Source organism: Bombus affinis, chromosome 10 (assembly GCF_024516045.1).
Source record: "Bombus affinis isolate iyBomAffi1 chromosome 10, iyBomAffi1.2, whole genome shotgun sequence".
NCBI classification, from domain to species: domain Eukaryota; kingdom Metazoa; phylum Arthropoda; class Insecta; order Hymenoptera; family Apidae; genus Bombus; species Bombus affinis.
Genome location: NC_066353.1, coordinates 10,050,319 through 10,075,933, shown reverse-complemented (window position 1 = coordinate 10,075,933; position 25,615 = coordinate 10,050,319). Strand labels below are relative to the sequence as shown.

Genomic DNA, 25,615 nt, shown 5'->3' with positions numbered 1-25,615 from the left:
GTAGGGTGGAGGTACCGGGGGAGTAAAGGGACAGTCGGTGAGCTTCGTAGTCTCCTCCCGTGTTGGCTGGACGTGGATTGGAAAAGGGCGATCCGAAGGTCGAAAACGATCGGAAAAAGGAAAATCGTTTGGATTGGTGCGGAGCGAACGTTCGGTGGTTGCGAGCGAACGGCGAAGGGCGAGAAGGCACCGTCGTAGGTAGAAAAGGGTACACCGCGGGCGTTTCGCGAATCGAGACAGCGGATCGTCGCGGTGACTCGCGAACGGTCAAACCGTAAGTCGGAGTGCGTCGGTTACGTCGCAATGGCGCCGAACGCGGCTCCGTCGAGGAGCGACTCGGTTTCCGACGGAGCCGCCGATGATGGAGCGACCGTGAGCCGTTCACGTGAGCCCACCCCATGTTACTAGAACCGCCGCTGTGGCCCGTGCTCGTGCCACCTCGTGATCCAACCGATTCCGGACTCGTACGAGTTCCCCGTTTCCTCATTTGCCTCCGTTCGGTGAACGCGAATCGGCCAACCACCATGAAAAGGATCCGCAAGAGGCAGCCGCGCAAGATGAAAGGCCGGTCGCGCGAGTGACAGTGCGTGTACATGTGTCAGAGCCGAGTAGTGGGCAAGTTTTCGGGTGATCGTTCGGTTCGTCGATTTTCCGACTTGTCGTGGCCATCGCCACCCGTGTCCTCTCGCTCGTCGTCGAAAGGAACGGGGGTATCTCCCTTCGACGATCCGGCAGAACGATCTGACAGCGATCGTCGTCTACTCGCCGATCGCCATGCCGTGGATTATCGCGGACACGAAACACCGCTCCGTCACGGAGTGATCCTGCGAGGACGGGCAGCACGCGAAACAGAGAGGACCAATCGTAGGAAGAAAAACCGAAGCAGAGTCTAGCGGAGAAAGGAGGAACGGAAGGAAAGGAGGAAGCGAAAGAGGGAAAGAAAGGAGCGGAAGAGGCCGGTACGCTGGCTGAGTGGGTGGTAAAAGGAAGTTTGCAGGAGGTTCGTTATCGGCAAGCCAGGGTTTCTAGGATAATCTAGCCAACCTGGCGGACCAGGAGGAAGGTGGCTCGACGATGCAGGGCAAGGAGAGCCCCGTCGGGTCCAACACCCAGGAGACCCATCAGTACGTTGGTCCTTATCGACTGGAGAAGACCTTGGGAAAAGGCCAGACAGGTAAGTGCAGCGGATCCCTCGCGCATTTTCTACCTCAAAGATCTCACCACTCGTACGATACGTTGTCGATGATACGTTGTTTGCGAAGCTTCCACGCTCGTCCGATCGAGACTCTTTTCGATCGTTGACGCCAAGGATCTGCATCGACGAGTTTACGGGAAGAACAAAGTCTCGAGACGAGACGAACGACTTTTCGTCTTTAAGCTACTCGTCTTGGAACGAGAAAGAGTCTTTGGACGAATAAATTCGAATTAACCGTTATGTCGGAATCTATAGGTTGTTACTTTAGTAAGCCGCATGGCTGCGGTATAAATAGAGCTCGATGCGTGTTTCGGTTTGCACATTGTCGTATCACCCCCAACGTGATGCAACGTCGGTCACGCGAGATATCAGAGCACGCAGTCGCATCGAGCCTTCGACGAAATTCGTACGATCCCTCTCGTTCTATTTACGTTACGAAATATAGCTAGCGCGCGCTATTAACTTTTCACGAAACGATAATTTACCGGCTGATTACGTGACTTCCATTGACGATCTCGTAGCTTTCCTTTTCGGTCGGTACATCGATCGATTCGAAGGAGAAAGGATCTTCGGGGCTGCTTCTTACGCTTCGTTCGATCGTTCACGGTCCAAGGACGTGCTTCTGGTTTTGCACAGAGTATCCGGCGGTATACTCGCGTTCCGTGGAAAATATAACCGGGTTGCATAGGAAACGAATTTCGTTACGCGGTTAAAGGATGTTTCTGGATTGGAAAAAGAGAAGAGGATGGAGCTACCCTACCTCTTGGACGGGTCGCCGCGAGCGCTTTTAACGTGGCGTCTTTTAACGCGTTGCGTTACCCCCAAAGCGACCAGAATCGCGAAGAAACGGGTTCCCTGAGGAAGAAGAATACGCTTTTCATTCGCCGCGTATACAGTTTTCCGTGCTACGAGCCGGCGACTGTTTCTGTGAACTCGGCCGCGTAAACAAAAGCCCGTCGAGACAATCGTTGAAACAATCGTCGTGCTACACAGTAATCAGGTTGACCGATTAACCCTCGGACGACCGCGACGAGTTTATCCTGACTCAGTGCGATATTTGCCAACGTGGCATACGTAAAAATCGTTGTATTCGTTTCAACCGAGACTATGTTACAACTGTGCGATTTATTCCCATTCGTAATTTATCGAGAAATAACGTAAAACGATGTCGATCTCTATTTCTATATATTTTTTCAAGAAAGTCATTGCTAGAATTGAAAATATTGGATTATTCGGCTAAAGAATCACGTACGAAAGTGCTACAAAAACGGAGAGCATATCGACTGAATCGAGAACGAGACCCAATACAGAATTCTGCGTCCAAAGGTAGTTGGCGAGTTAAACGAAGATTCAGCTTTGAAACGGACGTCGTCTTCTCTTTTCTCGCGTAATTTTGGTTATGGAAACCTTGTATCGACCTGTACGGAACGAAGATTCAGCTTTGAAACGGACGTCGTCTTCTCTTTTCTCGCGTAATTTTGGTTATGGAAACCTTGTATCGACCTGTACGGAACGAAGACAAAGCCGGGAGTTTGAGAAAACGCGAACTGACGTGTTTTACCGATTAAAGCCGATTACGTTTTATGACGAAGTTACAAAGGAGCTAAGGTAGTGGTTTCGCGAGAAACGCGACCGTTCAACGTGATTCTTTGCGGCTATGTCGTGCAACGAACAGACGAGAGGACAACGAGGAACAGGTTTCGATGGAGAAGCGTGCGTCACCCCCGCGAGAGTAAACGATAATGTTACAAAGCGCGCTTCAGACTCTGTTCTTGCTTCGACTTTGTTTCTACTCGACTCGACTCGACTTCGCGTCGAACGACGATTTCTATTCCGACCAAACACACGAGCACGAAGTTCGTTCGAGTAGAAAATCGTGCTGTTTCGCGGGAATTTACATCACGCGACGCGGCACACTCCAACGCTGCCAACTAACGCTAGAAGCTATTTCTACCAAAATGACCGGTCTTTGAAAAATATTCTATCGAATATTTGTACATTTATCGACTTGTTACTCTCTTAAAAAAGAAATTCCACGCTGTGTAGTAAATTTTCGATATTATAAACCGATCTGGGACCATAATCCCTAAAGGAAGGCTTGGCACGTTTATAAAATCGTAAAACCAGTTATTTTCACTGGTGCGGTAGTTCCAGCGTTAGCATCGTGATCGATCCGGAACTTCCCTCATAATTGACAGCGTCGTATTGAACGATACGCGGCAGAAATTTAAAAAACGCGTGGGATGTTGTACAAAACGAGGCAACTGGTTAATTCGGGTTCGGTAAACAGATTGAAGGACCCTCTTACGCTTTGACAAGTGCCAATCATTTTCACTGGCATTGGTATAAGTAACCACAAAATTGTTTTGATTTTGAATAGAAGCAAAGAAAAAAAAAGAAAAAGAAAATTCGTTATATCGTTTCTTTAGTCATCGTCGCAAAAGTCGTTAGATCATGAGGGGAAAAGATATAACACGAAGTAGACATTTTAAAATAAAATCGTACAACCGGTCGTTTTGACTGGCGTGGTAATTCCAGTACTGATATCCCGGCGGATTCTGTATCCAGGAACGGAATTCCACGGGAGACGAAGTAAAGTGGAATCTAATGAAATTGCGAGTCGCGTACCGAATCGCAATTTTCGTTTGTGATCGAAGCACAGGTACGCGTGCACGCGATACACCGCGACAATCGATGAAGACGTCCCTCGAGCGAAGGTTACCGTTGTAGTTATTGTTATAGTTAGCCCGTGTCGTGTAAGAAACTTTCGAGTCCAGAGACCGCGCTCCAAGATGAACGAGTTCGAGAGCTCGCAGGGCGTGACGCGACAAATCGATGCGATCGAACGTTATGCGGCAAAACAAATTCTTCCTCGTACTCGTGTCAACTTTCATCGTCTTCTTTTTACGATCGGGCCAGCCACTCTCGTCGATTTATTGGTCCGAATTAAACGGAATTCGAACAGCAAATAGTTGAAAATAAAAATTATTCCGCGATTAGAACACACGGGAAAATCGTGCGTTCCGGGATCGACGCCGGAGAATTAGACGAGCGAGGGCGACCGAATATCAACGGCGGCCGTTAAAATTATAAAATTGTAGCAAACGGTGCTTCTTTCGAAGTTACAAAGTGTTGGCTGCTATTAAACGAATTGCAGAGGCGAATTCGCATCACGCAAAGAGGAAATGAGAAAGGAACGTTATTAAATCTGCCAAGCAGCCAACTGTTTCCCATAGGGACGATTTAACCTGATTTGCTTGCCAAATATCCTTGAGAGATCGCGCGTTTCGATTATCAAATAGCCACGTCACGTCGCGTTGGAACAAGGTAAACCGGAAAATTGGACTACTGCGGAATCCGCTTGTCTTTCTTCCTCGCGAAAGGCGTCCCACGCGATAATTTACCTACGCGTTGTACTTATACGCGCAAACCTTGAACTATTCGGACAACAACGACAAGCCGAAATAATGCCAAGGCGAAAAGAACAGAGTAGAAATTTGACGACGAGTTTCTATCGAATGCCAAATTCGTTCTCGGAGAAAGGATCGCGCTTTTGTTCGTCGGATTCTCCTTCGTCGAACGTGTTATTTCGCAGAAGGGAAGTAACGAAGATGTCCTTTGGAATTAACATACGTCTGGGTTGATAATAATTTGCCGATAAAGCCGTGGCAGACGCACGGGGGACGTTCGTGCGTTGGCGAATTCAAGAGGATTCGATGAAGCGTGCAATCCGTGAAATATCGAGATATAATTCGATTTGGTTGGCGAACGCGGTCCTGTCGAATACGAAAAAGGGATGCCGGTAAATACATTTGCGTGTCGCGTCGTGGGTCATCGGCCGAGCGAATCGTCGACGATCGCGTTTAAAATAAATTCTTCCGTTCTCGTTTCTCGAATCTCGCGACGATATTTGACGCTTCGTAGACGCTTTGTCCTTCACTCGTGCATATCCTCCGCGTATCCGCTAGCTTTATTTATTTCGTTTACGCATATACCTTTGAACCATCGAAAGGAAACTCACCGCGCGTTTTGTTCTTCATTTTGAATCGACGTTGATTAACAACTCTCTCGATCAAATTACGGATTTGACGCCACGCTAGATTTGCTATTTTCGTTGCATCGAAACGAGAAAAGATTGGACGATAAGCAGCGATACAAGATTACCAGACTGATAACCAGCATGGAAAGTCGACACGGATGGTCTGACACAGATTCGTCGAATTAGTTGCGAACAGTACCTTGACAGATGTAGGCTCGGATCGACTCGTCGTCGTCCCCGACGCATCCTCGGCACGAGCAGGGCTTCTCTGCTCTATATCATAAAACGACCGATTATACGTACTTAGCTTCGCGTATTTGCCTACGCGAGGACTATATTTAAAATATCGTAGCGCAATTATTAGCCGATATTTAAATATTCCATCAGCTAGACACTCGATAATGAAGCGGCTAGAAAATAGAACGACCTTCAGATGAAAACGCGCTGGTATCGCAGCCTCCCGTTTATCGCGTTTTAGCGCGAATGCAACGTAAAGATCGGAGAGCGAGAGATCGACGATGCGTACATGGAACGTGTTACCATCGCCATCGCGTTATCGAATTATCGTCGACGCAACGTACACTCGTGCACCGTAAGAATATCGAGGAAACAGCGACGCGTTATCGACAGTTGCGTGTCGTAGGTACGGCACCAATTGCGTTACGAAACGGTCGAAATGTAAATTTCGGAGAGATTGATTTCCACGAGGGAAAATGGCTGGCATCGATGTCGGTAAATCGTGCGTGATGCAAGTCGTTAGGGAAAGTGCACTTTAACGCCCTATAGCGACGCTAATGCAATTCTCGTCGATTTGTTGGCGAGCGCGACCAGTCCACGTCCCTCGCCCAATTTTCATCCGATTGACCGACACGTGGATCGCGGTTGCGATCGCTTAAACGCGCTGTTCGAAACGTACCGGCGACCTTCTTCCGTTGTCCGTTCACAACGGAACGCGATACGAAACGATGGTTGATTGGTGCGCGTTGATCGCACAACAATTTTTCCGTCATCCGGTTCGATACAAAATTCCGATTCGTTAGCGTCGAATGTGTGGCCGTAACGAGGATAGGTCGTGTTTAATAGGGACAAAGAAAAATCGTCTGGAGCGTTATGAAATGCTCGATAAATTGGAAGAGGAATTATAATCAGCAGGAAAATCGTAAAAGCGGACTCGCAGAAAGGCCATTCGATTAATTAATTGACGAAGGTCGTTCGATTCTTCTAAGCCGTCGCCGATACAACGAGCTCCGGTTCTTTGCGTCGTTTTCTTTCTTTTCTTTTTTTCTTTTTTTTTTCGCCCTTCTACTTAAAGAACAAAAGGAGGGAAGAGCCTACAGCCGGCTGCTTTTAAACGGATAAAGACATCGCGTCGCTGTGGTCTTCGAAGACGGTTTAAGCCAATTTAGCTGGTCCTATAAATCTTCCTTTCCGCGTTATTCCCTCCTATCTGTTCCATCATATTTTCTCTTTCTCCGTCTATCTTTCATTATCCTTGTCGTCGCAAATACCTACGCCCTAGAGCCGTAATTCTTGGCTGTACGAACAGCTCGTTTCCACGTATTCTGCTTCCCAATAATTTCCCAATAAATCATAGCTGATTTGCAATTCGATTTCGCAAACGCCAAAGTTTCCTTCCCTTCTAAAACGTTGAAGCGATTCGTTGACGTTAACGGCAGTCGAATAATGTCACGCTCTTCTTCTTACAGACTTTCTGCGTAATCGTGAAACGCCCGTGAACGCTTTTGACCAGTGGAGCGCGCGCGAATACAACGAAGAACAGAAATCAAGTTGGAAAACGTGTGCTTCACTCTGGCGACGAGTATCTGTATCGGTATCTTCAGGCTGAAAAGTAATTTCACGAACGAGGGTGCATTCGCGAATTAATTACGAGCCCCGTAAAACGGTCCATGGGCTGTCGTTTGATATTTGGAGTAGGGTTGCGGTGGTCGAAACGTTTCAAACGTTTAGCTACCCGGCCAGATTTCCGCCCCAAACGTCTCGTCGTCGTCCGTGTACATCTTCGGCGTATCTTTCGCGATTACTCGATTCGAAACTGCTGTTCACCGTACAACCCTTCGCCCGAGGTCGACTACTTATCGTGGCGAAATAATTGGACGAGAGGGTCTCACGGAAACAGCAAAGTAAAAGACGGCGGAATTGCAATCGTAGAAGGAAAAGTAACCGCTTCAACGACGTTATCGTTACAGGATGACAGAGCAGTGGCGCGGCACGACACGATGTTGCACGCTTGGAACGATAAGCACGAGTCGATCGTCCGTTGGCGGCAGAACGGAAATATTCCAGAATTTACCCTAAATACGTCGAATCGTTTAAGTTTGCGCGTTTCCGCGCGGAGAATGCTCGCGATCCAATTTAAACTTGTCATTCGATTTACTCGAAGCACAAAATGTATGTTTTCGATTAAAGTTGACAACGACAAAAGCGTATCCTATTCCGTTCTTCTTTGTCACGATTTTAACTACTTTTTCCCCCTGCCGCTCTTAAACTCCGTAATTCAACTTTCAGCAAAGAATCACAGTCGTTGCGTTGCTCTACGATTTCCAATCTCGTGGTCGCGTTTCTCGCGTTCAAAGCGCTTGGCTGGCGTGCGTGTGAAATTAGCGAAATTACCAATCGAATTATGGCGCGTAACGTAAGCCAGGCTTGACGCAAAGTCCTTGCTGGAAAACTTTCCGTGATTTAGCAAATGGAAGCAACTCGAAACCACTCGGCTGAAACCTCTCTGTTTGCTTACCGAGGTAGGAAAGTGTGCACACATAAGATCATGCAGAAGGTTCTCGAACAATGACTCGAATCTCGAAAAAAATACGTCACGCGTCGTACATCGTATCCATTTTTCCACTGTTATTGTCGTACGGAACGTGTTTTACGAACTTGCTCGTATCTTTAAAAGAGCAGTAGACTCAATGGCGACACAACGTCACCGGTATGAATTGCCTTTTGCCCTAGCGATACAACGCGGATCGAGAGAAAGCCGCGCTCAACAGCGACTAAAACGAACAAAGTAGATGCGACTAACGGGACAAACGATTTTTACGGCTAACATCGTTAACATCGCTAACATCGGCCATACGTTTTTTTCACTTCCCAAAAGATTCGTCGAGCAAGAAAAAAAAGGCGAAGAAGGACGATCGCGCTGATCCAGGCTGAATACAACGAGCCACTCTTTGCACAAGGAGCTCTACTTGCCGCGACCCTACTCAGCAGCTTTTCAGATTTTCTCTCGCGAGATTGTCCGACTAAAAACGACTGTACCACTCGAGGCGGGCTACTTCGTTCGCAGTGATACGACGTTCCGAAGCAGCGACGCGACGCGACGTAGCGTCGCCCCATCCGAAACAGAATCCGAAACAGAATTCAAGTTTTAGTTTCTTCCAAAAACGATCGTCGACGAGAGCGTATTGGTCGAATGAAGGAAACAGCTAATCGCGAACACGTTTGCTTCAGGATTGGTCAAACTCGGGGTCCACTGTGTGTTGGGCAAGAAGGTGGCGATCAAGATCATCAACAGGGAAAAATTGTCAGAGTCGGTGCTGATGAAGGTGGAACGGGAGATCGCGATTATGAAACTGATCGACCATCCGCACGTGCTCGGCCTCTCTGACGTATACGAGAACAAGAAATATCTGTGAGTAGCTAGAAAGAGACTGAATTTTTCCGCGAATTTTTCCGCTTTGAGCGAGTCGAGGAAAACCCGAGACCCGCTCGAGATTCATCAAGCTGCACAAGTCGTTGAACTTTAATTCGGCCGTTTGGAAAAAAGAGTATTCGGTGACTCGAACAAACTCAGAGTAAGAGAGAGAGAGAGAGAGAGAGAAAGAGAGTGAGTGGAAAAACAGCAAAATCTACAGACTAGACAAAAGTGTTTTACTCACGGGACTTATTACTCACGGTGGCAGAGAAGAGAATACACGCTCGGAAAAGTCGGAGCGTACCAGCACTGAAATTGCGCTTGTTCGTTTCAGATATCTTGTTCTGGAACACGTTTCGGGCGGGGAGCTTTTCGACTATTTAGTGAAAAAGGGTAGACTAACGCCGAAGGAAGCGAGGAGATTTTTTCGACAAATCATTTCTGCTTTAGATTTTTGTCATAGTCATAGTATTTGGTGAGTAATGTGAAATTCTCTTCTATTCGAATATATAAAAACGTTGCTTTGAAAAGAATCGGGTCGAAGAGAGACATTTCGTGGAAATACGCAACCGAAAAACACTTGCTAAATCTGTCGCCAAAGCGTATCCAAAGAAATCTCGGTCAGTTGGTTCGACGCAAAAACCATATCGTTCGAAGGACGATGCGAAATTTCTCTCCATTAATTTCGTATGTAAAGACGACTCGATAACAGAGTTTTATTCAGACGCGAAGGGTCCCCCAAGTTATAGATAACATCGGGGATACCTACCACGATCGAATAAATCTAGAAACGGACCTAATTTCTCGCAGGGACACCGTATAACATCGATTTCGATCGATCGGACATTTAAATTACGTGACCCTAAACCGGTCCACCGTTTAGGGTAAGGGCGACCACAGACGGCTTCACCGGCTAGAAATTTTAGTAAGTCGCTGTACGTGAACGGGAAAATTTGCTCGACTGGTCGAGTAGACCGACTGTAGTTGAATTATTTGGAAGAACCCGTGTCTGTAGTCGCCCTAACGCTGTAGTATTAGGTTGTCCGAAAAGTTTCTTTCGTTTTATGAGGAAATAATAGACGCACAACGTTTTCTGCTTTATATTATTTCGTCGAATTACGTACGATCCATTTTCTTCTGTCGAGATAAACACCGCGACATTTCATAGACTCGGTTTCACGTTTGTAAGAAAGATACTTTCCGGACAACCTAATAATTGGTATTATTGGCGTGGAACGTACCACTCGATGTAACCGGGTCGTGGGTTTCTCCTTTTCAGTCACAGAGACTTGAAGCCTGAAAATTTGTTGTTGGACGAGAAGAATAATATCAAGATAGCGGATTTCGGAATGGCGTCGTTGCAACCTGCCGGCTCCATGCTGGAAACCAGCTGCGGTTCTCCTCATTACGCCTGTCCCGAAGTGATTCGAGTAAGTCTCGTCTCTAGCCTGCGCGAGTATTCGCTTCGCCTGCCTAACTTTAATAATTTTGTCGTTAGCCGTAGAAAAGGAGAAAAAGATTGATAACGAAACGGTAATCACGGTCTTTTAAAATACACTTTCTGCTTTCTTGCGTTTTCCTTTTGCCGCCCGCCGAGAAAACCATCGAGACGAGTTACTACTATTTTATCGTTAGCCGAGTTCCCGTTTGTCGGGAATTTAATTAAAAGGGGGGAAAAACACGGAATAATTGCGCGTTTGCAGGGTGAGAAATACGACGGAAGGAAGGCAGACGTTTGGTCGTGCGGGGTGATACTTTACGCGCTTCTGGTAGGTGCGTTGCCCTTCGACGACGACAACTTAAGAAAATTATTAGAAAAAGTGAAACGAGGCGTGTTCTACATACCGCACTTCGTGCCGCCCGAATGTCAGAATCTGCTGAAGGGAATGATCGAAGTCGATCCGGACAAGAGACTAACGGTAAGTTAGTTTCGCTTTAATAACTCGTTGTTGGCCTGTTAAACGGTTGGTCTGATTGGTCGAAAACGATTCCAAGAGGAGAGAGAAGGGTCCATCGGTTGCATCGATCATGCAACTGTCATAAAACAAGCCGACTACTCGGCGCGCACGTTTAACGGGCTAAAATCGAGAGAAATGGTGCGGCAGGCAACGGATCCTAATTTCGAATTTCCTCAGCTGGCGGAGATAAACAGGCACGTGTGGGTGACGGCGGCGGGCAAAGGCGAGTTAGAATTAGAGCTGTCGATGATGGACGTGGTGCAGACGCACGTTATTCCGTCCGTGGAGGCGATCGATCCGGACGTGTTGCAAGCGATCGCGAGCCTAGGTTGCTTCAAGGAACGGGACAAACTGATTCAAGAACTGCTCAGCCCGAAGTAAGCGTAGTGGCATGAACGAAAAGACAAAGTTAGCAATTTGCCTCGAGATTAGTCGCTCCCATTCGACTCCTTGGTTCCATCGCGTTTCTCTAAAAATCAAAGGAGATATCTTCCTATTGATCGTTGACAAATAAAAAGTTGTCAATCGCTAAAGAATCTAAATGGCATTTTTCCGTACGTATTCTCCGAACAGTTTCAGTCGTTTTTAACGTTCTACGGTTTTCTCGGTGCAGCCACAACACGGAGAAGGTGATCTATTTTCTACTGTTGGAGCGAAAACGGAGAAGACCAGCGTGCGAGGACGAGTTGGAAGTAATGAGAGGAGGCATGAGAGGATCCGCCGGACAATTGGAAGCGGATCCACCGAGAAAGCGAGTGGACACGTGTCGAGTAAACGGTAGCACGGCCCTGAATCTCGGCGAAATTAGTCACGGTTCTCCTTTAACGCCTCGAAGGCAGTCGAGGTAAGTAGAATAGAAAACGATCGTCCATGTCGCGTATCACGAATCGGATCGACCACTGTGTGAAAAGCTGCTAGGCTAGGCGACACGCTCGATCGTTTCGCGAATTACTATCTCCGGGCTTCGTCGAAGTTCACGATCGCGTGACCACCGCGATTGGTCTCTCGACGCGAATGCATCGCGTGTACGATTTCACGTGTATTCCCTTTAGGTACCTTTCTTCCGTTCTCTTTGCTTTCTCCCCTCGTGACGTGTCACGTGCGAGCTTCGTTCGCACGATTAGCTTTCGTTCGATTAGAACCGTGTCTCGGGCATCCTGTGACAAACCGATTCCATGAACGAATCGATGGAACGCCAAACTCGCGAAACAACGCACAATCTGGTCCGAGTCGCGGCTTCCAAATATCCCGAATATCGTTCTCTAAAGTCTAGACGCTTGCGCCAGATCGTTCAAGGGCGGATCAGAACAGACGCTAATACCACTTGTCCTTATAATCCCGTCTAATACCAACGTTGTTCGCAACAAATACCCTTTAGCCTTCTGTCATCTCGTCTATCCCTAGTCACGATCTTTGTCTCAAACGTGCTCAAACCTGTCGCGAATTAGACTAACAAAACATTCTTTTTTTCCAGCACTAGGCATCATGCGCGTCGTTCGCCAAGTACGGGATGCCACACACACGCGTCGCATTCGCACGCATCGACGCCAGGTAGTTCGCCGTTGCACGGCTCGAACGCTGTCGCAGGATTGCTAAGTCCTCACAGGGCACCACCGACCTCGCATCTAGGCCAAACGATGAGTCCTCATCGACTGTCGTCGGTAACGAGCGCAGCGGGCAACGGAAACACCAGCACACCGCCTGTCGTGGCCCCTGTTCCGGTTCTACCCAACGTGGGAATAGAAATAAACGACGTCCAGCAGGGTGAGCGTCCACATTATTTTCTCCCTTGTTCTCTTTCTGGTTTTACTCGGCGTTATAAAAATCAATCGGGTCGTTTTACGAGACTTTGCCTAAAGGAACCTCCTCGTTGTCATTCGGATGATCGTCTGCTTAGAAAACGCTAATAATTTCTTTTTCGATCATTCTACGGGTCTTTGGTCCCGTTGCTAGACGAGGATTCGATCGAGCAAGACGCGCGGAAACAAAAGATAAGTCAAATTATCGCTTTACGCTATGTAATACCACAGTTCGACCAATTCGAGGATCTAATAGCAGTTTACGAAACACTTTGCAGAAATAACGTCGAGATTTTAATGGCGTTATCTAAGCAAGCGTTAGATCGCTGAACAAGAAACTATCCGATGTCCTTCTACACAATCGATACACCCCGCCAGGTTCCGTTATTTCGATGAATAATCCATTCTTCCAAAGCGCCCTGCAGATTGTGTTTCGCGAATTAATCGACTGTAAATCCTCGTAAAACTAGTTAGCTGGCTCAAAGCTCGAAGATGCATTTATACGTTACGAAGCGTACCAAAATACATTAGATCGTCCCAAAAGTGTCTTTCTTTTACAAACGTGTCTTTTACAACGATGCATCTTTATACGATCGTGAAACCTGATCTGTCAAATGTCCCTGTTCTTCGTCTTGATAGAACAAAATCGATCATACGTAATTCAATAAAATAATAGAAATGTTGCGCGTCTGTTATTTCCTTATAAAACGAAAGAAACTTTTGGAGCAACCTGATGTATCTGCTGAGAAATGAGATCCACCAACGGCGGTATATAGAAATACGTTTGCTTTCTCGTGAACTCGGCGACAGGATACTTCGATCGGAGAGTAGAGTCATTGGCATAAATAAACATCCAATTAGAGAAGAACGTTTGATCTGCAACCTGGTAAAACGGGTAAAAGCAGCTGAAACGAGGCGCAGGTGTCCAGAGTGTTTGTACGGGGCAAATGGCGAAAGCCTTGTCTGAGTGCGAGTGTTTTATCTTGCCAGAAAGGGCTAATAGCTGGGACGATTTTAAAAAATGCAAGTGACCGTGCTTACGCCGCATAACGAGCACACACCGCGTACGACGTATCATTGTTAAAGACTGGATACGCGTGCATTCATCGTCGACGAGTCTCTGTGTGGCACACTCGCTTCTTCTTTCTCTTTCCTCCCTCTTTTCAACACCGAGATCGGCCGAAACACGGAAGAAGCATCCTTTCTTGCAGACGATGCTACGCGTTGTTTTACTCTTCAACCTCCTTCGCGTACGAAGCAAACATCCAATTCTGCGTTTATCGCGCGCTATTAAAAATACGCGTAATATTCGATTAAACCCGTTTACCTTCTGTTCGACAAAATAATTTGTTATTATCGAGGCAAAGATCGTGGCCGCTCGTGGTAACTTCGCGTTTGCTTCGAAACCCAAAAGATACGCGATGGTACAGGTAAAGAATAGTCCGTTTCGCAGTAGTCGCGGTCGGCGTTACACCGCCAGGCTCACCGCACACCGGCGCCGGATCTAGCGCTCATCACTGGCGATCGAGGTTGACGACCATCAAGAACTCGTTCCTTGGTAGTCCCCGATTCCATCGACGCAAGTTGCTCACAAGCGCCGAGGAGGTAGGTTCTCTTGATTTTTCACCTTTTTCAACGAAACGGGGGAAGCAAAGAATAGAAATTAAACGTGCTTCGCTTTGTTCCGCGAAGGTACATCTCACGCCGGATTCCTCCCCGGAACTTACGAAGAAATCATGGTTCGGTAGTCTGATGACCACGGAGAAAGACGAAACGTTCACCATTCTGGTAAAAGGGAAGGCTCTAGCCAGCGTGAAAGCCGACCTGATTCACGCCTTTTTATCGGTAAGTTTACATCGAAACGTCGTACGCTGTTTACACGGGCCCACGTTAAAGGCAAGTTTCGTTCAACAGATAGCGGAGTTGTCTCACAGCGTAAGCTCGCCGATGTCCTTCAAAGTGGAATACAAAAGGGGAAGTACGGCGCCGGCAATGTTCCAAAGACAAGTTCGTTTTCAAGTGGACATTAGCGCCATATCGAAACAGCCGAACGAACCATTGTTCGCTATTACTTTTACTCTGCTAAGCGGTAAGTGAATTATATGATTTTCCATCGCACCGCCAACCTTCTTCGTTTCCGATAGTAAAGAGCTTTCGCATATTTTCGCCTCCTGGATAATCGAATAATTTCGCGCGCGACTTTAATTTGCGAAATATCGAGTTGGCGATAGGAAAGGACGACCGAGGGTACGAAACACCCTCGGAAACAAACCGCGGGCAAGGGTAGATCGGTAAGGTGGTGGCGTTTGGCAATCGTCCAAGCGCAACTAGATCGATGTTACCTTGGCAAGTGGAATTTTGTCGTCTTGTCGGCGTATGTGCGCGCGGATAATTACAAGTCACAAGTCGCAGTGCCCTCGGGTTTTTCTCTTACGGTTGGTCACTCGTTTGATTTACACCGCGTGCGTCTACTCGACGAGGTAATCCCGTTCCAACCGTACGTTTCGCCCCGATTTCGATACGCGGCACCTAACGACGACTCAATTTTTCATCGATGTTTTATCTTTCAGGAAACATCCGAAGATTTCGAAGGGTCTGCGAGCACATTCAGTCGCAGGTCTGCTCGAGAAGCGTAGGAATAAATTTGGGAGGGCAGAGCCGCGCGGCACCGCCTAGTCCGCGAGCATCTCGAAAATTTACCACGGAGATGAGCGAAAGTTCCAGCTGCGGTAGCGACACCAGCGAACGGTTATTTCTCAGCCCGCACCCAGCTACCAGACAGGTAGTCTGTTTCAACAAGGTAGTGCATCGTCATCTTCCTCCTCCCGCGTATCATTGTCGCGATAATTCTTTCCTTATCTTGCAAAGATCATTCTTCGTGGAAAGCAATTACGACAGGTGATAGCCTTCGATTTATTTTTAAACGTCGAGCCGATTTTCCGTGTTCTCGACGTATCGATATCGACAAATTCCTGCTCATACGATTCACGACCATCGTAGTCCCTTCTCGTAGTATATGGCACGCGTAGAAAATAACGTGTCTGCTGTTCGCGCTGTGCACCGAAAACTACGTTAGATGCAGATAGCCAAGTAGACGCTGGAACCCATAGCAAACCCATTTACGAGAGAAGCCATTAGACGAAACGAAATGATCCGTGTTCCGCTCTCATTATCAGTCGTATAGTAGCCAATTACGCATTAGTCGTAGCTAGTCCCACGCAATAACAATATCTAGAGTTGGGAAACATAGTGAATCGAAAACTACTGTTTTCAGATCGACTCGGACATCGAATCAGACACCTCCGTGTTTGACGTGAAATCGCCGACCCGCGAGAACGGTCGCAGGAGTTCCACGTCAACGAACAACAACAACCCGTTACCAGGCGACGCGACGCCGACTCCTGGAAGTCCGACAAAGGCGGTGCGTAGTAATTCGGAGAGTCAAAACACGCCGGAGAAAAAATGCGTAACAACGATGAGCGGCAATAACATAGCGTGATACTACCAGAACTTCCGTTTCGAGTTTCGATCAAGCTTGAAGAACTTGTGGGACAGTGCCCAGAGATTCTGGTGACCCTCGTACGAGCAGCTCGCTCTATCTCCGATCAAGAAACGATCCAACGCCGGGGAGGCAGCAACGATCCTGAGACGAAGCTTCGGCCGAGGACGAAATAGACTTCAAGGAGGCATTACCGATCCGAAAGGAAAGATCGACATTTAACCGAAGAACCGAATAAAAATACCTCGACACGACTTTCTTACGTCGCGAGCAAACGAACGAGAGATTGTAACGGATAAATTCGGAGCATCGAAAGCGATCGAGGAGAGACGATCCTGAGGAAAAGTTCGGCAACAGTCGTCGTTCTGAGAGACGAAGACCAGGGAAACGAGACATCCGTGTGAAAGGAGAGTAAATCAGATTCGGATGAAAAATACGAAGGAAATGCTCGACGTCCAACTCTCGGATCGTTCGGCGACGCATCTCGTGCACAAAATATATTCGATTGGCAAAAACAACGGAGGAAATTTGTGCCGCAACGCGAATCCTTCTCTTTTGATGTTTCGTTTGCATAGTGATCGTGTGATCGTGTGTCAAATCGTAGCACGGTTTTACCTGAAAGTGAAGTGCAATAGTGACATCGTACCGGTATACGTCGGATCGTGCCGTTGTAAGAATGATTTACCGGTACGTATATCTTGTTGTGTATCGTCAATTAGCGATTTCGTTTTACCTTTTCGTTTGTTTCGAAGAAACAGCTGGAGAAGTTAAGCGAAAATCGACCGCGGCTAATTTCCCCAACTGTCGTACGAACAGGTTTCAAGTAACGCAAACTTCTCGTCGAGTCGAGCTTTCGTCGAACTCAATGGAAATCGATTTTCTGTTAACCTCTCCAGGTTTTTCGATTTTAAACATCGTTGGGACGGTTGCGTTCATCGTAGACGCTAATTAGTTACATCTTTAGGCGATTCTTTAAACGACTTTGTTGCATATTGCTACTGCGTCGACCATTAGCTACGACGATGCTGTTCGATTTTCTTATTGTTGAACAAGTCGAAACATTATACAACGTCGATTATCCGAAAGTCGAGTTTTGAAACTTTCGCCCAAACGTTCTACGCGCTTCTCGCCATAATTATGCGCTACTCTCTTTCTTCCTTTGTTTCCAATAGTCAATAGTTCTTCTTGAGCAATTTAACGGATCAACTACTCGTGAATTCGCGGACACCGAGTCTTTCTTACTCGCTTCAGGCAATCGATGTTTTATCGGAAACAACAAAGAGTCGGATATATGCCTTATACGCAAAAATACCCTAATATTGATTCCAAGCCGCCTTAATCAAATATAAAGTAATGCAACTAATGTTCCACTAATGGGAGTAAATATTAATGTTTTGTGAAACGAAACTTCTCGAGTTAAATGGGAAAATGGAAACTCTGGAGAAGAGACGCTTGTTCGGTCGACGTTTCACATTAACGCTATTTTTACATTGCGCGATAAAGACGATACTTTCTAATTTGTTTAGTGCTTCGAAGAATCTAGTGTAAACTGATAGGCGTATTTTTGCGCGGAGAAAAAGACGAAAAACAGGGAGATTCTGACGTTCGTCGGCATTTTCCATCTTCGATCTCGTGAAATTTTCGAACGGCCGACAAGCCACATTTTCGATCGCGCACCGTTTCGCATGCTGACAATTTCGAATCTGGAATTTTTGAATCCTCGATCGTCTTATCAGCGATTCGCTGTTACAGCCAGCTCCTATTTCTCGGTACACGATCGCGAACCAGGAAACTTTACGAACGAGCCGCTGAAATTGTCTCGCGATAACTTTTACGGGACGCGCGTAGTAGAGAGAAAAAGAGAAACGGGTGATCAGCGGGGAAAGTAGGAAAAAGAAACGCGTTAAAGGAGAAAGAAAAGAAGAAAATCCACTCGCGACGCAACGATCGCGTCGAGAGATTTATTTTTTGCACGCACGAGAAAACATTTCAAAAAGACTAATATATAAATATATAAATACGAATATAAATATATAAATAAATGAATAAATAAATAAATATACATATATATATATAAATATCAACAATTTATATATATATATATATAAATACACACACACACGTACATATATGTATAAGTAGATTTCACTTACGAGCGACGCGTTGCAACGCGTACGGCTTCTTGTCTGCTACTTATGCGAAAATAGACGACGAAAATGAGGAACGGAGGGAAAGAGAAGGGACGAGAGAACGCAGCAAGATGAAATCTAGCGTTTCTAACCATAGACTAATAGAGATAAGTGATTTGAAAAGAAAAGAAAAAAGATGTTATAATTAAATATCGTACACGTTTTTCTCAATACACAGAAACATATCTCGAAAATAATCCTGGCTTCTTAGTGGAACGACGAATGCATCGTGAACGTGATTATAGAAAGAAAAGAAGAGCACCGTTTTTAATCGAAGGCTCGCTATAGACGTAACCAAAGTCGAATCCTGCCGAACGTAGAAGTCTCGACGAACCGAACGAAACACCCGTGTATCCCTGGTCGACGCGACCCACGTGGTTACAAACGGATCGACTCTAGAATGTTAAACGGTCATACCGAACCGTGCAAAATCGCCTAGCGTTTATATTTTTGTTAAATATTTCGAGGAAAAAAGCTGCGCGTTCGCGAACCACTACGCTCCGTGCGTTAAAATCGATCGGACGGGAGATTAGCCAGAGTATGTTGTAACGTAATTTTCGACGAGAAGCAAGACACGTTCGAGACGGTCGGAGTAGTAGTACTCGACAACGAAAGAAGCGTTGCAAGTGTCGTCGGAAAGGAGGGAATGGTTTTCAGTTTCCGTAATTCGATCGTCGGTCGATACACGGCGCAGCAATCGGAGATGGATCCCGTGAAAGTTTGTCATTCTAGTAACGCTCGATCGATAAATCTTAACGGCAGACGAGTCGAGACGAGGCGTTAGTGATATTAAAGTTTTCGCGATTAGATAGACATAGGCAAGAGAATTCGAACCTTAGATGTTCGCTCGAATCAAAAATATCGCAATGTCGAAGCCCTTAACGATCCCCGATAGCTCTCTCGCTTTAGATATTTAAATTGTACATTGTACGGCGCACGACGACTCGTTCCTACATAAACAGCTACGTACGAATTATATCGAGAGAAAGGAGTATACGGATCGTTGTTCCGACCAACGCTTCGAAAACGGAGAAATTCTTTTTGCCAAGAAAAACGACATAGTCGTAGTCTTCACTAGGTAAAAATTCGTTGCGATCCTATGGACGACGCAACGACGTTTTGTTATATCACGGGACGCGGATCAAAATTATAGGGTAACGTTTGCTCGTAAGAGATTCGAATTATTTTCTCTCCGTATCATCGCTGCGTTTTTCCCTCGTGAAAATCGACTGGAACAAAAGGAAACGTTTCGGGTTTTCTTCTCGAGGTATGACACCCGGTTTCGACGATGGCCAGATGGACGAACAAAGAGCGTCGTAACAACAGAAAAGCGAAAAATAGTCGGACGTAAGCCTGGTTTAATTGATAGGCGATTAGATTACTCGTTCTTATCGATTCCCCTATTTGTACCACAACATTCCATTAAGAAGCTTGCAGATAGAAAATAAAAAGATGCTGTAATCGTTCGACGTACGGCACCTTCTATGCTTCTGATCCAGAGGGAGAATAGAAGCAGCAAAGAAACAGAGAGGAAGAATGCGTACGAGCGTGAACGACGGATCGTTTGTTGCGTGTCGAGGAAATAAAACGGGCTTTGCAATACGCGAAATCGCAAGTAAACTAATACAATGGTAAAGAGAGAAAGAGATGGGAAGCAAGAGAGCGTGTATGTGTGTGAGCATGTTATGTGTGAACGAGGAGAGATTGCTGTTGGATAGCTGAAGCGACTCGTTGATATTTTATGCGTCATACAACATAACACACACCACTAATTCGTAAATTCAACTTAGACGTAAGCTTGCGGTTATCTATTTACTAATTGCGGATTAATGTAAAACCATTCGTAAGACGTAAGTAACATAGACGTAACTAAAGAAAGGGGGGAAACTCGTAGGATGATTACGGGAATGGGAAAAAGAGAAAGATGCGAGGCAGAGGGTGTGAGAGGGAGAGAGACGAGGAAACAAGGAGAAACAAATTACCGGCCATACTAAGCTAGGATTTTATATCGTGCGAATTTAAGAATGGAGAAGAATACTAAAGTACTTCGGTGAATACTCGAGTGAATGGATTAGGTGTCGAGCATGAAATAGCTCGGCATCATTTTCTGTCTGCTGCTTTTTCTTTGCAATTGGGCGTGCCGCGTGGCGCACGCGCTTGCCTCACCTGTCACGCGTATCGCACGACGGACAATTAATAATACTCGCTATCCCTCATGTGTCTCCGATTTATTTTTCGATTCGCTTTTGCCTCACGTGACTCTGTGCCGACGCGCGGCGATTCCTTTCGATCACCTGTCTCGATCCGATAAAAACGCTGCCACCGTTCTCTGATGTACGTTTCTACTCGTTTCGTTTATCGAATCTGTACACCTTTTCTATCAACTCTGTTAAAATAATACTCGAATCGTTCTAACGTGTATCTCGTAAACGATCAGGATTATCATCGATCGTCGTCGCTCTGTCTACTTTCTGTTACCGTTCTCTTACCTCCATTTTATTCGTTTCCCGAAATACACAACCGTAAATCGTTCGCGTATCTACGTTTGCCATATATACTTTGAATACCAAAATCCACTTTCCGTTATATACGTACGTATAGGATACTACTGTTCGGATGTATTTGCAAAAGTCTGGCGACTCGTTTGATGGAAGAAGAAGTCTGAATGAGATTCACCGTGCTTGTCGCTGAGCGCACAGAGGGCATGCGTGCTTTTCCTGGTGTATAGAGACGAGATTGCCGAGCAGAAATAATAAATGCAACAGCGTCTCTTCGACTGGACATAAATCTGTAGGAATTATACAAATTCCCGATACCGTATCCTTAAGGCATTAAGCTAGGCAAATAGAGATTTTTATACAATTTATAAGGCGATTTGCAATCGATTGATTTATCGCACGTTTACTTGTTGACGTTTTGTTATATACACACGGGCGCACTATGCTTTCGAACCTGCATCGTGGCAGCCTTGTTTAAGGAATCCGATTAAACGGATTATAGCGTTGTATCATTGAAATACCGTTGTCAGATCGTACGGAAATCCAGTCAACCAATTTGTCTTTTCATAGAAACCTGTACGAACAAGAATCATCCTCGTGTTACTTGCTTCTTTTTCGAATAAAAAAAAAAAAAAAAAAAAAAAAGAAAAGAAAAGGAAGAGACGACTAACTCGCGTTCGTAGCTTCTTTCAGCCTCGTGAACCGATCCGATCACTTTCGCTGTACTTATTCGGAGATATAAAGTTCCGTAGAAATAATGGAAAATAAACGATTGATAATAAAAAAAAAATAACCATTGAAAACACTCTATCCACTGTTTGCGTTGGATTTGTCGAGCGAGTGGTCACTACGGTAGGAAGGTTGCTGCGATGCACGCATCGTAGCGCCTAGATGAACGCATTACCTATTGTAAGATATTCTCTCTCGTCGCTCGAGGTTTAAAACTAATCGATTATTATCGTGCTTCTGACACATTCGTATAATTATCGTGTGTATTTACGAATCTCTGTACGGGCGTAATGTGGTGCACAACGGATAGATGAGCAAGAAAGATAAAACGAAGAACGAAGCTCGAAGGTTGCCCACGTACGTTGACCATCAACGATTCCGTTCACGAACAATGTTCGCTTTGACGCGTAAATCAGATTCTTTCCGCTGGAACGAGACTGATTGCCGCACGGGAACGTCGGTAACGTCGTTCCGTTACTCTCTGCACGAAACTGAAACCTCTGCCAACCTCTCGAGCTCGCCAACCGCTCCAATTAGCTTATCGACTAGAACGAAACACTTCGTTCCCCTATCATTACCAGCTTCGTCTTCGAATTCACCTTCGGATTTACTTACTGACGCGTTTCCAAGCGAAAGCATTTATCACGAACGCGACACCGCGTAACTCGATTCCTCCCTCAGAACGAATACCAAATCTTATCGAACCGTCGTCTCCTATTTCATATATCACGAATCATGCTCTATCGTTCTCACAGATTGTCTCTTCGTTTAGGTTTCATTGATCGTAACCGGTCGCAAAAAAAAAGAGAATATGTTGGCAATGCGTCAAATTTTCATCGTTCAAATGCGAATGACTGGGTTCACACCGAGGAAGCCTTCAAAGATTCGTCCCAAACGGTTCCATCTATAGAGGGAGAAGCGTGAAATTTCGAAACGAACGGTAAACTCGTAAAGAGGCAGAAGCGGAAAAGAGGAAAGGGAGCATTGTCCTAACATAGAAGCGTTGCCTGGCACGGTAGGTCGGTGCACCTTCGGCCAATTCGATCTTGCACGGTCGCGAATTAACACCGCGACCAACAACGTCCGACTAGTTAGTAAAGTTTAGTAAAGGCGTGAATCTGTAGTTCCACTGTGTTGATCGCTGTATTGTAAGCAAAATCGACTAGAAACACACCCGGAGACGCTTCTTCTCACGCTATACTGTTCGCTGGGTTACCGACTTCTTCACCGTTTACGCGTAGATGCCACCGTGCACCGATTTTTAGTACTTCAATGCTTTTCACGTTAACACGCAACACGCATTTAGTTTTCTTCCCATGGTTGGCAACAACTTTCTACCCTTTGCACTTGTACCGGTATTATTCTTCGTGCCGTATCTTATTCACGAAAGTGGGATATAATCGACGCTAAATAATCATTGTTATTTTATACAACGTTAGAAGGCCCTGGTACTTTTATAAATATGGCTACGCCATTACGTATTTTAATTTAAAAAATGGGAAAGTATATTTGATAGAAAGTTTGACGCGATAGCGCGTTACGTTAAAATTGACGCAAAGTGCAAAGGGACGAACGATAATTTTCTTATACAGCCGATTCGACGAAAACAACTGACGAAGATATTGTTACGTCGTCGGAACGGATAAAAAATGGTACGAACGCGAAATAACGTTGCTCAGGGCTGTCGGAAAATTATTGACCAAGATTACTATGCGATCGTTGCTACTAAAAAAGAAAGAAAAAATCAAAACGCCTTTTCAATAGGGAAACCCTTAGTGCTGAATTATCCATATTCATAGCCGTAGCAACGAAGATATTGCTTTCACGATTGATTTAGCAATCTCACGACACACCTTTAATACAGGCATATCTCAACGATAAAAAGTTTAAAAATCGAAATGTCGTACACGAGGGATCCACGAGTCGTATCTCGTGCAAACGAGCTTCGATTTCTATTGTGAGTATCGATTATATGTATTTCGTGTGAAGTCTTTCACTATTGTAGCAGTATACTAATCTGTTAAACGATAAAGAAAATCATATTGACGTACGAAGTGGATGGTAGTGATAAGTTACAGGCGCTTTCAAAAATTATTCAAAGTTCAAATTGTTTAGAAATTTAAAATTCTCGAATAACGGACATCTGTAAATGACCGTTTGAATAAAAATTTTGACGTTTCGAACTAACGAATTCCTAATTTCAATTTATCGAATATCGATTAGATAACTGAGTAACTTCCGACGTTTGTTACGATAAGATTTTGTATAAAGTTGCAAAAATGAAATAGCACGTTTATTATCGATTGTTATGCGCGTATCGAAACAAAACGATTGTTACTTGCGAATATCATGTGAAACAGTTCATATCAAAGATACATAATCAATATTCTATTTAGAGGATCCCAGAGGTACAGCGATTCGATTTGCCAATTACGCGTTGTATGTACCGAGTATTTAGTAACGTCCATGACAACTGACAATAACGGCTGTGAGTCCGAAGATGTGTTTTCTGAAAAGTATTCCTTATTGTAAACCATTTCGCTTGACTTGCCTGCGTGAATTTAAACTTCCGTCGAAATTCTAGTGGGAACCGATCGTACAACGTTATATTCACACAATAGAAACAATTCGATAGACAGGCTTCGATTATACATTCGATTACTCGATGTGTACCGAATAACATAAAAAGTAACTGTGGTTCGTAACTTTAACAATAGCATTACCTTGCTATGCTATTATTTCAAGAAGATGAAAACTCGAAATTTGTTCATTTCTAATAGAGCGTTAGAGCAGGTGCAAATATGTTTGAGTATTAAATTTTTGGTCGGTTTTCACAAAAGAAATTTCAAAAAACGGGACGACGATCTATCTAATCGATGCATGAGTACAACAATGATATACATACATACATACATAGGTACTCACCATATGCAGCCGATTACGACGAAGTTACAAAATACTTGTCGCTTATTTTGCAAATAAAGAGCACTCCTAACAAAAAGTGGTTACATCGATTTGAGAGTTGTTAATTTGCATCACAGAATTAATCAGTGACCGCGTCACACAAACGGTCGCAAATGATATACAAACAATGGAACTTTAAGCCGGTTTCAACGATATATGGAACACCGATGAGATATATTGACAATTTTGAGTATGTGATAAAATAAAATCGTTCGAAATTTTGAAAAAGTACAACTTTATGAAAGAAGACACAAACATGTTCGAAGACTCGAATACTTCCACGCCGGAAACACGAGAAAAGAATATGGCTTCGAGTTGCTTTACAAGTTGATGCAATTATCGATCGTGAAATCGATTAACCACTTTTGAAATGCCCGCGTTTAGCGGCAAACTGACTCCATAAAATTTGAACGATCGTGTTCAGAGGGATTAGGGATTTGCGCTAAATTCGATGCACTTGCAGTAAACTATTTTTTTACGAAGAGAAAAGAAACAATCCTGCCCTGAAACCCTTGTTCCGCATAACGAAGAACTAGTTTCTTTTTTTAAACGTTCAATTCCTGAAACCACGGCAACGGTGTACGCATATTGTGATTCGAGTGTCTCACGGTCCCACGAATCGATTAAATAGTTTCTTTCTTGTCGACCTTAAATGGGTATGTATATATCACCTTGTTTTGGGGAAAAAAAGACGATCATTACACCACCAGATGTAACCAACATTGATATCACAATTGTTTTATTTTATTTCACTTTATCGAATAACAATTCATTCGATTATTCAATTACTTTTTCTATAGTTTACTTGTGAAGCAAACTACAAATACAGTGTACAGTTATTGTACTAACGAATACTACTGGTACTTGTCACGCAATGACTATGGATTATTATGTATTATTATAAAATAATATCGTTAGTTTTCAAGCAAACGAATAAACACGAGAATGTGGGGAGATAAAAATTGTAACATATTTGTTGATGGCCAATATCAAATATGTATAAAAGTAATAATAATGCAACATTACTAATAAACAAATATTACTAATTCCGTTGTAAACTTAATTCCTAAATTATAGTATAAATATCACCTTT

General features: G+C 44.8%; 1 protein-coding gene across 5 annotated transcripts; it reads left to right on the top strand.

Annotated features, from left to right (window-relative positions):
• The first annotated feature begins 130 nt into the window (after positions 1 to 130).
• Positions 131 to 25,568, top strand: LOC126921038 (serine/threonine-protein kinase BRSK2). Of its 5 annotated transcripts, XR_007712225.1 has the most exons (14): positions 131 to 1,174; positions 8,703 to 8,883; positions 9,221 to 9,361; positions 10,166 to 10,316; positions 10,590 to 10,805; positions 11,022 to 11,221; positions 11,458 to 11,688; positions 12,319 to 12,608; positions 14,085 to 14,248; positions 14,336 to 14,488; positions 14,558 to 14,732; positions 15,214 to 15,443; positions 15,918 to 16,829; positions 22,331 to 25,568. XR_007712225.1 is itself a non-coding variant. In XM_050732194.1 (13 exons), the coding sequence occupies exons 1-13, from the start codon at positions 1,075 to 1,077 to the stop codon at positions 16,140 to 16,142; spliced, it is 2,442 nt and encodes an 813-aa protein (XP_050588151.1). In that variant the 5' UTR covers positions 131 to 1,074; the 3' UTR covers positions 16,143 to 25,568. The 5 variants fall into 5 exon arrangements, 4 of the variants coding, with proteins under 4 accessions (XP_050588151.1, XP_050588150.1, XP_050588152.1 ...); XM_050732194.1 differs by having other exon boundaries at positions 14,100 to 14,248; positions 15,918 to 25,568; XM_050732193.1 differs by having other exon boundaries at positions 14,097 to 14,248; positions 15,918 to 25,568.
• Positions 25,569 to 25,615: the final 47 nt, after the last annotated feature.

What these genes read in the sequence shown, in the direction of transcription:
- LOC126921038 (XM_050732192.1), top strand. Translation starts at nt 1,075, where the DNA reads ATGCAGGGCAAGGAGAGCCCCGTCGGGTCCAACACCCAGGAGACCCAT. An exon ending in CCTGTCCCGAAGTGATTCGA is followed by an intron (nt 10,317 to 10,589) that starts GTAAGTCTCGTC and finishes GCGCGTTTGCAG; the next exon opens with GGTGAGAAATACGACGGAAG. An exon ending in TACTTTTACTCTGCTAAGCG is followed by an intron (nt 14,733 to 15,213) that starts GTAAGTGAATTA and finishes TTTATCTTTCAG; the next exon opens with GAAACATCCGAAGATTTCGA.